This window comes from Schistocerca americana, chromosome 8, assembly GCF_021461395.2.
Source record: "Schistocerca americana isolate TAMUIC-IGC-003095 chromosome 8, iqSchAmer2.1, whole genome shotgun sequence".
In the NCBI taxonomy this organism is placed as follows: domain Eukaryota; kingdom Metazoa; phylum Arthropoda; class Insecta; order Orthoptera; family Acrididae; genus Schistocerca; species Schistocerca americana.
Genome location: NC_060126.1, coordinates 60110470 through 60126488, shown reverse-complemented (window position 1 = coordinate 60126488; position 16019 = coordinate 60110470). Strand labels below are relative to the sequence as shown.

General features: G+C 41.1%; 1 protein-coding gene across 1 annotated transcript in view; it reads left to right on the top strand.

Annotated features, from left to right (window-relative positions):
- Positions 1 to 16019, top strand: part of LOC124545479 (sorting and assembly machinery component 50 homolog B) — a 106283-nt gene that overhangs the window by 68131 nt on the left and 22133 nt on the right. Inside the window, exon 6 of the mRNA XM_047124412.1 lies at positions 8183 to 8288. Within this exon, the coding sequence (XP_046980368.1) occupies positions 8183 to 8288 (106 nt within the window). The remainder of the gene's footprint in view (positions 1 to 8182; positions 8289 to 16019) is intronic.

The window sequence follows — 16019 nt, the reverse complement described above, 5'->3', positions numbered from 1 at the left end:
TTCTGTTCCAAATTTAATTTTTAGTAAATTACTTGAAAACTATTAGAGATAGCAGAATAGGGTCTCACAGTTAATGTTTTCATATCAAACTGAAGCTTCATACCAGTTTTCATCTTTCTGAGTCTAATGTTTAGCACCTTCAATTTTTCATAAAAATGCAGATTTTGACCAAAATATTGCTCTGATCAAGTTGAGACTTGTAACAGTTGATTGTGACATACATTTGCTTCTTAGATTATTGCACAGGAGCATTGTGATGATGTGGCACTAGTAGCAGTGGAATGGGGTAATTTCTGGCACACTCGCTTTGCCTCTGTATCTCTCAAATGATGCAGCACTTGTTTCGCTACATCGTATTACTGTGTAATTTCTGCAGTTGGGATCTCCTCTCTGATGTTAGTCATCGTGCCTCTTTAGTCCCCCCCTCCCCCCCCCCCCCCCCCCCCCCCCCCCCCCCGTGCCCCCCGGTTCTAAGTCATGTTGGTATCATTAATAAATTTGCCAACCATTTGATTAGAAAATGATTATTCACCAAATATTCACTTTGGCAATCACAGGTGCACAGTGTTGTGGATGCAAATAACACTTCTCCTCACAAAGAGATCAAAGATACTGTCCTCTGTAACAAATGCTGCACTATCGAGGACATACACCGCATGGCACTCCTCTTTTCATTCCTCTGGAAGAAATCTACTCTCTTATGTCACCTCTGCATTGATCCTACCAGATTAACCCACAGTCCTATCTTTTGCAGTGAACCACATGCACATTCTGGTTTTAGAGCCTTGCACACATTAGCTCACATCCTGGTGGAATGCCTGTCTCCTTCCTCCTAACCCTTGCCCCCCAACCCCCTCCCTATCATCCAAGTTTTACTTCTGTACGTTACTTCACTCCAGGCAAATACCTTCAGTCTATATTAAAGGTTAATAAATTCAATGTTAGTAAATTTCTCTTTCTCAGAAACGCTTTTCTTGCCGTTACCAGTCTACATTGTATTCCTCTATACTTCGGCTGTCATCAGTTAATTTGCTGCCCAAATAGCAAAACCTATCCACTACTTTGTGCCTCATTTCCTAATTTAATTCCCTCAGCATCACCTGATTTGACAACATTCCATTATCCTTGTCTTGCTTCTGTTGATATTCATCTTGTATCCCTCTTTCAAGACACTGTCCATTCCATTCAGCTGCTCTTTCAAGTCCTTTGCTGGCTCTGACAGAATTAAGTCAGCAGCAAACCTCAAAGTTTTTATTTATTCTCCCTGAACTTTTTAATTCCTACTCCAAATTTTTCTTTGGTTTCCTTTACTGCATGCTCAATGTACAGATTGAATAACTTTGGGGATAGGATACAGCCCTGTCTCACTCTTTACTCATCTGCTGCTTGCCTTTCATCCCCCTTGGTCCTTAAAACTCACATCTGATTTCTATAGAAGCTGTAAATAGCTTTCACTCCCTATATTTTACCCCCGCTACCTTCAGAATTTCAAAGAGAGTATTCCAGTCAACATTGTGAAAAGCTTCCCCCAAGTCTACAAACGGTGTAAACGTAGCTTTGCCTTTACTTAACCTATCATCTAAGATAAGCAGTAGGGTGAGTTTAGCCTCTTGTGTTCCTACATTTCTCCCAAATCCAACCTGACCTTCCTCGAGGTTGCTTTCTACGAGGTGCAGAGTGCCAGGGGACACTTGCCTCTCCCTACAAACCTACTGACTTGATTATTTCTCTCACCTTAGTTTGTTATTGTCAGTCCAAGTGATGCTCATTATGGTTTTAGCCTTCACACATTTTTGTATTATGAATCTCCTGGTTAGAATGCCTTCTTTCCTCCACGCCCTTAACTGGGTTGGTGCGGGTAATGTACTGGTAAGGTCTCTTTTGCTACAGGTGAGTCCTGGACAAGCTCATGTCTGCTCTCTGACCTGCATACCAGGCAGTTGAGTTGTTCCAGTCCAGGGTGATGTTGAGTGACAAGGGATACTCCTTTCTAGCTGGCTTTTGGGGTTAATGTGAGGATTTGGGGGTGTGTGGGGATATGGCACAGGAAATCTGTTTGTGGACTAGGTCTGGGTTATAGAGCTTGTCTGTGAAGGCCTTTGTGAGACCTTAACCATACTGTCAAAGGCAGTTCTTGTGATTGCAGATACACCATGTCCAGGTGGCCAGGCTGTGTGGTAGGGATTTTTGTGTGTGTGTGTGTGTGTGTGTGTGTGTGTGTGTGTGAAAGGGATGACCGCTGTCAAAATCCATATACTGTTGGCCCCCCTTCAGACCTGAATTTTTTCTGGAGGAAAATTTTTATTTATGTGGTAATCCTCTTAGGTGATTTTTTAAATGATTTTAGATGCAAAATTCGGACAAAGATATGTACTCATTTTCAAAACATACTTTATAAACTTGGCTTCATTTTATGGACTAAAATAACTAATGACAAAATAGTCTCTGTTGTAATAATTAGTAAAAGATCATTCAATAATTACTGTGCAAAATAACAATATGAATATTCTATTATATAGTGGAATATAGTGAACCAACCACATCTGTGTATTCTGGTGGTCACATGCTCCTGCACACTGCTATGTTGCTTTACTGATATTTTCATCGTGATGCCAAATAGCTGGCAGCACTTTCGCCTGATGAAAAGATTGAACATCATTCATTGTAGCCATAGGGTCTAAAAGCATTAAAGTGGACACAGCTATCAGACTGGAGAAGCTCAATGTCCAGGAAGGGGGCACGCTGTGTTAAGGAGGACCATGCGAAGCTGATGGGACAGAAGGCCCTGAGACTGTGAAGGAATGCGGGTAAGGTATCCTGGCTCTGAGCCCAGATTGTGGAGATGTCAATGAACCTGAACCAGACTATTAGTTTGGGGTTTTGGGAGGCTAAGAAGGTTAGTGCTAGATGGCCCATAAACAGGTTGGCATAGGAAGCTGCCATGTGGATGCCCGTGGCTGTGCTGTAGATGGAAAGAATGCATACTTTATGGTGATCACAAATTGTTCGTGTGGTGTATACAACAGTGGAATAGGAGGCCATGCTGCAAACATCTGAATTTTGCTGCTAGACTTTCGTGTAACTTCTCTTAGCTTGAGAGTTGGTAAAGTTAAATAGAAATTTTTGTCTAGTTTTACTGTATAAAATGCATGACTGGTTAATGTCTTAACATAGCTCCATGCACAGGCCAAAACTTTCAGAAAAAGTTCCAGTGCAGACAAAGTGACATAAAGAGCATTTAGTGAATCATCTGCAGTTGAATGTTGCATTTCTTCCTCACAGAACTTAACAAATTCTTATCAACACCTGATAATTTATAAAGTATTTCATTACTAGGATGTAATTTGTACCACCATCAGTGATCTAGTTTCCAATATATTCTGTGCGAGATGAACTCCTAATCTTTTCTGGAAAGGGGTCCTCATGGGATATAATGTACATATTCCTCAGTGAAACTTCATCACTCTTTGTGTTTGATTTAGTTGTACCATTTTAAAGAACAATAATTTTCCAGTGTTCCTGCAATAGAATTATTTATGTTACCACCTGCGAATTTCTGCTTCTTATTTTTGTGACGAGCAATTAAAAGGACTATCAGTTTGATAGTGAAAGCATATTGAGGAATGTGGAAGTTATGTAGATAAAATAAATTCTATTTTGATATAATTTAGAAACCTCATTACTCCTTATAGTGAAGGGATTGAAAGGTAATTATGCATCTACCCAATTGTGGCTCTAGATTTTTGTCCGTCCCGAAGAGGATAGCAGATCCGTGAGGTGAGCTAGGCCCAGATATTTTTTTTTCTTTTTTTCCCCAATTCTGTTGCTCAGTGCCTCCCCTATATACGTTTACTCACACCAAATTTTATTTTGTATTTCTTATCGACTTTAACATTGCAGATATGTCACATTTGATTTCATCAGCTACCATCCAGTATATAGACATTTCTTGTTCATTTACTTGGTGGACCACGACTTGGTAGCAAAGTAATCACACCCATATTTTTCATTCACCACTTTCTCAGACATGACACCAATGCTTCTTCAATGGAACTGTAACGGCTACTATCGTCATTTGACCAGTGATTTGATCTAATGGCTACTTACACTGTAATTGGCATAGTGCTTCAGGAAACACAGTTTATGGTAACACACATCCCTGCCCTGAAAAACTGCCAGCCCTACTGTACTAGTCGCGTTAATATGGAGAGTGTGTCCTGTGGTGTCTGTACCATCACATGCTCCGATATTTTCAGTGAGCTGGTGCTCGTTACCAGTGCACTAGAAGTCGTGGGTGTTATTGTCTACTTACTAGTTTGCATGACAATATATAATGTTTATCTACCCCCAGACAGACCTTTGCATTATCATAAGCTTTTAGAGTTTGTGGCAATCACCCTGCCCCCTTCCTCTTGTTGGAGGCTTGAATGCCCATAATTCTTTGTGGGATGGCGACACTGTGTCTCACAAGAGGCAGAGTACTAGAAAAACTCCTTTCAGAATTGAACGTTGCAACTCATTTCATTGTGGCCCACGGAATATTTTCAGCTATTGATCTCGTAGTTTGCAGCCCAGGTATCTTATCCTTGATTCAGAGGTGTGCCTATAGCGATCTTTGTGACCGTGGCCATTTTCTTATTGTTCTCTCCCTCTCCACTTAGACATCTAGAACATGCTCCATGTTGGTCACTTTGGAAAGCTGATTGGCAGGCTTTCTCCTCTGCAGTCACTTTTGCAGCAAATTTCTACAGGATACTATTGATATTATTACTCATGTTGCAGCAGAAAAGTACTCTGCTCCTCGGGCTCATCCCGATATCCGGCAGTGCCATGGTAATCTGAAGATATAGCCCCAGCTATCAGGGAATGCTGCAGGACACTTTAGTGGCACAAGTGCCTTCCTATGTGGGTAATTTAATAGCATTCAAGAGACTCCGGGCAAAAACGCAGTTTTTAATAAAGAAAAGGAAACAGGAGTGTTGGGAGCAATATGTCTCAGCTATGCGAACCCACACGTCATTGTCCCAAGTATCGACTAAACTCCAACGCATTTGCGGCCATCCATCACCCATGGTAGTTCCTGGTATCCTTGCCAATGGTAACATCTGCACTGATCCTGTGGTACGTGCCGAATGTTTTGCAGCACAAGTGTCAGCTTGCAGTAATTATTATCCTCATTTCCTGGTCCGGAAACACCTTATTGAGCAGCGTCCGCAACCTTTCTGTGCATACAGCTCTCACAGCTTCGCAGTGATTTTGCAGTGTGTTGCGATACAGTCCTGGACTTGATAAAATCCACGACCAAATGCTCAAACACCTTCATGCCAACAGCATGAAACATATCCTCTGGCTTTTTTATCGCATTTGGCAGGAGGGAGTAATCCCCCCCCCCCCCCCACCCCACCCCCACCATCCCTCCCCTGTGCAATTGGTGGGAAGGTATCATTATCCCTGTCCTGAAACTGGGAAAAGATCCACATATTCTAACTGATTACTGGCCAGTCTCTTTAACGAATGGGCTGTGTAAGCTATTCGAACAAATGATCAACTGCTGTTTTTGTTGGTGCTTTAAAGCCAGAGCGCATATTTCAGGATCCCAAAGCAGCTTTTGGGCTTCCTGGTTCACCATACATCACTTGGTTCGTTCGGAATCCGCAGTGCGCAATGCTTTTGCGTGTCGCCATCTGATTGCCATGTTTTTTCATCTACAGAAGGAATGCGATGACACCTGGCGACATCACTTCCTCTCTACACTGCGTAAGTGGGGATTCCGAGGCAGGTTACCAATTTTTATCGAGCATTTCCTATCTCTCCAATGTTTTTTGGGTCCAGATAGGTTCGAATCTCGTAAACCACTATGTGCAGGAAGCTGGAGTCCCTCAGGATCAGTTCTGACTGTAACGCTGTTTGCTGTCGCCATCAATGGTATCGTAAATGCAGTGGGTCATACAGTCTCTCTGCCACTGTGTGTGGACGACCTTCGCCTGTACTATGTCTCTGATTACTTGAACTTCTAAGTGCCAGCTTCAGGGGGCTGTCTGGAGTGTCTGTGACTAGTCTCTGAACCACAGCTATCAGTTTTCCCCTACAAAGTCACAATTTATTCATTTTTGTTGACTTCGTACTGTGCACCCACACCCCAGAAATTGATCTACATGACTAGTTACTTGAAGTCGCTGACACCTTCTAATTCTTAGGTATTTTATTTGACCACATGCTAACTGCACTGGGCAGCCACATGTCTGCCAGTTCAAGGTAACTTGCATGAAGAAGCTGAATGCTCTCAGTTTTCTTAGTCACACCTCGTGCAGCACAGGCCACCCAGTGTTTCTGACATTTTACAAAGAGCTGATTTTATCCCGCTTGGACTATGGGTGTGTTGCCTATGAGTTAGCAGCACTGTACGCACTGAGCATTCAACACAATGGCAATGGTGACCTTCTGTACGAACCCTGTTGACAGCCTCCTGGTGGAAGCTGGTGACCCCCCCCCCCCCCTTCCGGTTGCGGGTTAGACGATAGCAGCTTCTGGCAAGTTATGTAGTCAAAGTCTGAGATATGTCTGCCTATGCATATCGCTCATCACTGTTCCATAACCAACAGTTCAGGCTGTTTGCGCATTACCCAAAACTGGGAAGACCACACAGGATCCGACTCGATTTTCTATTGGAGGACCTCCAATAGTCTCTGTTAGTTGGTGTTCCTAGAGCTCCCTCTCGACATTTCCCATGTGCTGTACCATGTCCTGTGATATGGATGGACCTCTTTTGTGACCCCATGAAGGATGCTGATCCCATCCTTCTCCGACACCTGTTTCTGTCAATCCTCCACCGTTATTCTAATTCGGTATGCATCTGCACAGGTGGATCAAAAGTCAACGACAGGGTTGGTTACGCTTGTGCACATACAAGGGGACATGAGAAGTACTCTCTGCCGAGTTCCTGCAGTGTATACACTGCAGAGTTGGTTGTCATCTTTCAGGCATTGCGGTACGTCAAATCCCAGGCCAAAATGAACTTTTTGATCTGTAGTGATTCCATGACTTGCTTAAAAGGAATAACTTTGTGCTATCCCAAAAATCTTTTGGTTGCAGACATCCAGGATCTACTGGCTGCCCTCTGAAACTCTGGAAAGATGGTGAGCTTCATCTGGACAACGAGCCACTTAGGCATTCCAGGAAATGAACTTGCCGACCCTAGTTAAAGACCCAACTACAGGACATCAACTTCATGCTGGGATACTAGACCCAGACTTACGATTACACTTCTGATGCAATATTTTCGGGGTCTGGGAATTTGAATGGCAGACTACTACGGCCCAAAACAAGTTGAGAGTGATTAAAGTGTCCATTAAGGTGTGGCATACATCTTTACACGTCTCTTGGAAAGATGCCATTGTGTTGTCTCTCCTACGTATTGGCTACATGAGAGACACCCACAGAGTTTCTTCTGTGTCAGGAGGATCCTCCTCGCTCCAGCTGCGGTAGTCTACTGACAACAATGCACGTCCCTGTCGAGTGTGCCCTGCTGGCCGATCTGCGGCACGCTCTTAGCTTGCCTACTTCACTACCTCAGGTGCTTGCGGATGACATGATAGCTGCTACCAAAGTGTTGCATCTCCTGAGGGAGACCGGATTTTACTCTAACCTTTAATACTCTTCCATTTTCAGTGTTACGGGCGGTTGTGAGGGTGAGAGCCCCCCTCTGTGGCCGGTACCCACCAAGCAACTGTAGGTTACTTTCTTCCCCTCTCACCTTGTTGTGCTTTTAGCCCCCCTGTACAAGATGCTGCCGGGTTTATTTATTTTCTTTCATCTGTTGTGGTACAACTGCTGTCATGCCCTTTTAAACTCTTTGACTTGCTTATATAGTTTGAGCAGCCTAGTCCCCATTATTTTTGCATTTTACCTTTTGACATGTTTCGCTTATGATAAGGAGGGACTGATGACCCCATTGTGTTGGTCCCTTAAGCACACAATCATCATCTTGACTAGCCAGTCATTGAGTTTCTTTGGAAAGCTACTGTCATATACAATGTACTGTAGGTTATTCGGCTGACTTCTTGTTATTCTTGTAATTGCATACTTGTGCCATAGATGCGTAATTTCATGAATTGTTCCATTAGCAGGTGTAGCTTCAGTGGCTATTAAAATTTATAAATACATTACGATATATATTTTTCAGGTTTACAACATCAGTCTTCCAGAGAGGTGCTGAATGGCCACCGTCAGCGTACAAGCAAATGGACCGGGGCATTCTTCTCGATCTTGCCTTTTCATCCTCTTCATCGGTATGAATAAATTTATTGAAAAACTAACTAGAACTTATTTATTTTACTTATTATTGTATACAAATGATTATTTAAAAAAAAAAAAAAAAAAAAAAAAAAAAAAAATCTAACTTAATGCAGTCATTTGATTTTAAAAGTATAGTGTGAAAAATTGTGAAATGGGATCTTCTCCTGGAGGTGTTTACACCAATGAACCACAGTTATTTCAAAAGGAAACTTTATTTATTTACTAAAATAAGGGAAAGGCTACCATTCTGCTATGATGGACTGTTGTGTGGAGCATAGGAACACCTAACTGAGGATGGTATTCAGACTAGCTTTCACACTCTTGTTCTTTTTATAATAAAAGTCTGCACAGCCACTCACATTAAGCACTTAGAGATCCAAATGTGCACACCCACAGCTGCAGCGAAACATCATTTATTGACAGCGTTGTATGGCACAAAGTGTTGACAGACATCCGAAGTGCTGAGGACTCAATACGTGTCATGGAAATGCAGATACTGAGCAGGTCATTAGACATTTCCCTGCTCAATCACACGAACAAGATCATGAGTTGACAATTAACTGGAGTGACGCCAGTCAATGGAAAGATGCAAGAATGGAGACTTCATCTTACTGGCACCACCTACTTCAGCTAAGCCTTTCATCTCACTGTCGAAGGCCAGAGACAACAAAGAAGAACTCAATTATGGTGGCTATACAGTATAAAAGCAGTTGTAAGATCAAAAAGACAAAATCCACAGGGAGCGTTAAAACTGTAAGAAATGGCGTGCATTGACCCAAAAAGCAGACCCTCCTCCAATGGGATGGTACTGAGGAGGAGGAGGAGGAGATTGAGATTATTGAAAGCAGTTTCCTGGTCTGACGGAGATGGGAACGGGATAGGGAAGGATGCACACATTATTCCGTGCGGGAATTTTGATTATTATACATTGCTGATTCAGCTCTCTTCCTTCCCATGCCCTTTTACCTTTGTTACTGTCTTTCTTTACTTATCTACAACTTATTGTCCATTCTTTATTCCTTAATATTTCTGTCATTTCTTCTCCTCTGTGCTACCTGCCTTCAAAACACATACTGGCCACCCTCTATTTTGCTAGTTGAACCTCTGCTGTTGTAATGGCCTACCACACTAATAAGTGCCAAATTACAACTCTTGCGGCAGTGACCCCTCGTCGAACATGTCACTTAATGAGCTTACCTTTAAAATTGGCATCTCAGACTGTCGCCCATCTTGCTGCAAGAGCACTCACCTTTTCTAAATCCCTCATTCCTTCATCCTCACCATAACCTTACAATACTAGCTCGAACCATACTTGATGACCTCCAGTCATTTTGCAAAATCGTTTTACTGTGTGACCACAACTTCCTGAATACCATCGTAGAAACTCTTGCTCTTAGGAAAGTTGGGATAGCATCATGTGATGAGGCTGTCCCAGATACTCCTGTCTTCTGCCTACGTGAGATTTACCTTCGGCAAAAAAAAAAAAACCCTACTGCTATGATCCGACCACACCATTAACCCATAATTGCTTCCGCAACCATGTCTTGCTAACATATTCCACTTTCCATTCCTCCAAAATTTGCTCCACCATCCATGAAACACACTGCCCCTGAACGCCCATCTTCTAACACTGTTGTAAAATTTCCTGCCAAAACTCTGACTTCTGCAGAAGTCTCATAACTTCTAAAGGCCTCATCTTTGTCACAAAACTGATGTTCAACCATGCTGGACCTGAAAAGGACCTCTTTCCTTTACTCATTCCCTGGAGGGGAAACATGTCCTCTCCCTACACTCCACTGACAGCAGCTAACAAAAATTCCACATAGAACCGTGTTTAAAACAGTTCTAACCTCCCTCCAACACTGATCCTCCTCTCCTCCCACCCAGTTATCCTGTGGGAACTTTGGGAATTCCTCCCTTCTTACTTGGCTTCACCTTCCTTTTTTAAATCCCTACCCAGTGAGTCCAACTTCACTCCTATGAAATACATAGCTATCGTTATTAGCTGCAACAAATGAGAAGGTGTGCTCTGTTGGTGCTCAACATTTTAGCAATTTTGATCGAGATAAACTTGTGCTGCTGTGTTTTTCCTCAGCAATTTTGATCGAGATAAACTCATGCTGCAGTGTTTTTCTTCAGTACACCAGAGTAGAAGTGTGCACAGTATCAGCTAAGCGAAAATCTGTGCAATACACACATTTATTTATATATAAAAACAGACTTTGGAATTTGCCTTTATGCGAGACCGTGTGTAAAACATCAGTGTGTGCCAAATTGAAGTTCTGCATTCTCTTATTTTACTGTTTACATCACTTCTGCCTAATCTCTTACTGATGGCGTCGATACCCATTTGTTTTGCGATATATTGTGAAGTTTTCAACAGTTATGAGTGCCGTGATAAACTCTTACTGCTGCGCGGGGTAGCCGCGTGGTCTGAGGCACCTTGTCTCAGTCCACGCGGCTCCCCGTGTCGGGAGGGAGGGGGGGGAGGGGCGGTGTATAACGTAAGTTAAATTAAGGTTATAATAGAGGGAAACATTCCACGTAGGAAATATATATCTAAAAACAAAGATGATGTGACTTACCAAATGAAAGTGCTAGCAGGTCGACAGACACACAAACAAACACCAACATACACACAAAATTCAAGCCTTCGCAACAAACTGTTGCCTCATCAGGAAAGAGGGAAGGAGAGGGAAAGACGAAAGGATGTGGGTTTAAAGGGAGAGGGTAAGGAGTCATTCCAATCCCGGGAGCAGAAAGACTTACCTTAGGGGGAAAAAAGGACGGGTATACACTCGCGCACACACACACACATCCATCCACACATATACAGACACGCGTGAGTGTATACTTGTCCTTTTTTTCCCCTAAGGTAAGTCTTTTCGCTTCCGGGGGTTGGAATGACTCCTTACCCGCTCCCTTAAAACCCACATCCTTTCGTCTTTCCCTCTCCTTCCCTCTTTCCTGATGAAGCTTGATATTTGTGTGTTTTTTATTGTCTCCTATCAACATACCAACGCTTTTGTTTGGTAAGTTACAGCGTCTTTGTTTATAGATATATTTTTTCCACATGGAATGTTTCCCTTGGTCAGAAAATGTCTGAAACGCTTGCAGGGATGTTGCATGGCAGGTTGTACTGAGATATGAATGTTACAAAAAAATTCAATACGTTGCGCCATTTCCGAGTTATTTAGCATTGAAGTTAGCCAATCAGATCGTCGCACGCGTAAATTCAAGTTTCAGCTAACGAGACAAAGCACTCGTTGGGCAACACCTCCCCTGGCAGGCCGCTTGAATGCGAGCACGCGACGCCCCGATTGGCTAAATTCTATGCTAAATAACTCGGAAACGGAGCAACGTATCGAATTTCTTTCTTAACATTTATGTCTCAGTACAACCTGCCCTGTAATATCCCTACAAGCATTTAACACATTTTCTGACCATCCTGTATATAGTGGTGGATGGTGGTGGTAGTAGTAGTAGTAGTAGTAGTAGTAGTAGTAGTCCTTTCCATAAGGTAGCTGATAAATGCTTGCATTTTCTTAAAACTCATTATAAATTCTATAAACAATTTTCCATTAAAAATAGTTTCGAACTTATCAATAAAATCAGAAATACACCAATGACTGATGAAATGATATTTGTTTCTCTGGATGTCGTCAACTTATACACAATAATATCTATTGATAAAACTGTTCAAGTCATTCAGCATAATTTAATGGAACAAAACAAGCTTTCTGTGAGGGAAGTAGATCAATTCATTGGGCTACTTACCATAATTTTGAAATTTAACTACTTTAAATTTAATGGGGACATTTATTCCGAACAAGATGGTCTCAGTATGGGGAGCTCAATATCTGGAATGTTGCTGACAGCTTCATTAATTATCTAGAAAACAGATTCTTTTCTGAAAATCCTTCGTTGGCAGACAAAATTGTATATTACTTTAGGTACATAGATGACACACTGCTGCTAATACAGGGTAATGATGATGTCATCAACAATATAGTAGCCAAATTTAATAACTTGCATCAAACAATTAAATTTACTTGTGAGACTGAAACAAATAAATCTTATTACTTTTCTAGATCTATCAATTCGGAATGAAAATTGTAGGCACACATTTGGTATCTTTCGCAGAGAGACTTGTACTGATGGCATTGTGCATTTCACTTCAAACCATCCAGTTCAACATAAAATGGCGTTTTTCAATTTTGCTATCAATCGGTTGTTCAGAATTCTGTTGTCAAAAGACGAACACGATGATGAAATGGCAACAATAAGGCACATTGCAAAAGTGAATAACTATTCACATGATTTTTTAGGTACAATATATATAAGAACATAGCCAATAAATACAAAAATAGGATGACTCTTTACAATAATATGGCTTCTAAAGAAAATACTAAGTTTGTTAGTTTACCTTACTATGGTGAAATGAGTACTAAGATTGCAACTATCCTTAGAAAGTACAATGTGAAAGTGTCTTTTGGAACCAAAAATAACTTGGGATGTGTTTTGCAACACTATGTAGATGCAAAGAACATATTTCATGCTTCTGGAGTTTATAAAATTGATTGCATAGACTGAAGGGCTGTTTATGTTGGCCAAGCAGGAAGGAGGCTGGAAATAAGGTTTTGGGGAACAGGTCGCGTTGGTAAGAAAAGATACCACAGAGAAATCGGGTATGTCTGCCTGTTTACTTACAACAAACATAAGGTGCTGACTTTGACATCTAATGTGAGGTTGCTGCATAAATGCGAGAAGGGCAGGTTCCTTGAGTTCCTAGAAGAGCTGGAGATCTTCTGCCATCACAAGAATGCAAACAGCAACCTGATTTTTTTTTTATAGTGACCTGATCATTACACTGTTTTGGGAAAATACACTGTTCTGGGAATTGCTTGAAAACTTGTTGCTAGGAAGTAATGTAAGGTTTGACCCAGGGGGAAGGAAGTAGCTCCTGCCATCTTGCCAATATGTAGCAGCCATTAGCATAATACTGTATGAGTATGATGGTTATAACATTGAACCTACAGAGCTTTCTCCATGGTACATTAGCTCAGATGCATGTACATTGTTAATAACAGCAATTCAGTGTATTGGTTTTATTGTATTTATAAGAAAACTCAGTTTGAAGTGGCAAAGAGATTAGTACCCTCTACATCTGTAAAGGGATAGCAAAGTTACACCAACCATCTGTCTGGCTGACATTTGGTGCCATCTATGAACTATTTAGTAAATAAGAGGAACAATATACCTGTTATGATGTTTAAATAAAGGGAGAAAAATAATACAAAGATAAAAACATTTAAATCAAATCAACTCAAATAGTTGCATATAGCATGTCGCTTCTTGTGTCTAAAAAAAAACAGTTTTACCCATCTGACATTACTTAGATGTTTAAAGAACAAACAAACTGACTCGCAAGGAGTGAACCTGGAAATTTTTTTACATATATTTTCTATATTTAATGGCAAACATGAAATAAGTCGGACAGCAATGCAAAGAATTTATACTCACGTTTTATTTTATCTAATTCCCATGTAAATTTGAAGTGTTTTACTTCCCTTTAATATTATATATGTAGTTCATATAGAGGGCGCCATACAACCAACCAATGTGTTCTCCACACAGCCTACCTTCTTTATACAGTAGTATTCAAAGAACTGTGACTGATGCCCGAACAACAGGGACTTACATGCATTGAGAATATAAAATAGTGGTATGTAATACACAAGCCATATAAGTTATGTCATTAGTTGTATCTTTTTTTTATATCATCTGACTATGTGCTTCTTGTATTTTTAGCCTTGAGAATGGCTAGCTACTAGCCGAAATCTGGATTTGTGTGATAAAATCTAAAAAAGGATGACTGATTGCTGCACTCTATAATTTATGTGTCACATAACAGTCGCTGAGTGCACCCATTTTCCGAATGGAAGGTAACCTCACTTATTTATGGGTCATCTGGAGGAATGTTTCCTATCCATTCAACACCTAAAATTCCTTGTCTAGTTCAGATTTATTGAAGACAGTTTTGTGATCTAGGCTCGTGGTGTGTCTCCTTCCTCCATAACCTCAATGCCTACTCGAAATCCACTTCATCTGGCCTTCTCAACTTAATGAGCAACCTTCGTATATGTTGATTTCCTCAAAAACACCAACCGCCTACAGTATTTCCACTCTAACAGCTGTCACCTATTCCATCTCAGAAAGTCTCTTCCATGCAGCCTCTCCACCCAGGGACGCCACATGTGCAGCGGTAGGCAGGTGTCGAAATATCCTGATAATCTTACCAGAGCTTTTATCGACGGACAGTATCCTGCTCAGCTCATCTCCCGTGCCATCTCCTCCTCTGTGAACCAGCCACCAAAGAGCACTGCTCCGATCACCCAGCATCACTCTTGTCTTGAGAAACTCAACACCATCCTTCACCAGGACTTCAACTACATCTCATCGTGCCCAGAGATGAAGGATATCATTCTCAAAATGTCACCCACATCAGTGAAAGTAGTTTTATGCTGCCCACACAACTTGACATCGTATCCTTGTTCATCCCTATTACAATCGTGTTCCTAACTGTGCTCCCCATGGGTAGTGGCAGCTGGTGATCATGTATTAATGTGCTACAGGACACTTCTAGTATTGCACTAAAATCATGCCATTTCTCTTCAAATACAAGCTGGAACTTGCACAAAAATTATGCCATTTCTCTTCAAATGTGAACTGGAAATCACACTAAAATTACACCAGTTCTCTTTGAATGTGTGCTAGTATGCAAATATAATGCATGAAAACAAGTTTTGTAGTGCTCTCTACTCAATAACACGAAACCACTGTGAGGTGCTGAAACAATGGTCAACCACACTAGTCAACTCAGAGAAGGAATGCAGCTGCCTGTTTTAGACTGCCCATGCTCTGCTGTGACGTCATCCCTGCTGGCACTGATGGTGCTAAGTTGCTCACAGCAGTAGGTCAGTATTTTTCTTTGAACACTCCATGTAAAGTATTAAGCAAGCATAGAGTACGAGGGATTTTAGAGCACCACTTGGCATAATGATTCTGTGGCTGAGTGATCTAGCATATAGAGCAGCAATTCATTGGCTCCGGTTCAAATGCCGCTCCTACCAACATTTATTTTATTTTATTCCTTTCAGTGTTAAACAATTCATTATAAAATTTGACCCTTCAACTGGTGCAGATCTGCTCTCTGCATTCTGTGCTGAGAACAGCTTTGTTGTTGCTGTACTGCTTGCATAGTTCTGCTATCTATGCAGAGAGATGGCGTTTCAGCTGCTACGAAATACTTCCTATCTGATTTTAAGAAAATTATTTACTGAAGCAACTTGATGTATCGTAGAGTTTGATGTCATTGCTCGATAAAGATCTGAGTTTCTTTTTGTTATTCGTCATAGTTACTGTGCTGCATCAAATTAAATAAAACATAGCATGAAATTTTAAGAGTTTGCAGAGGCAAAAACATATCATGTAAACTCTGCATATGCTTGATTTTAGCTCATACATTATTGTATACGAAATATAGATGAGATATTGAAATTTTATTTAAAATTGAGAGTAGAATGCTATCTCATTTTGTTTTCGAGATATTGGTTTTTATGTCCATCAGATGATTGCATGCGACATGTCCATTTCTGTTCCTGCGCATCAGGAATTGTGTGGTCATAACAACCATAATATTTCATGAATAGTTAAATAACTCA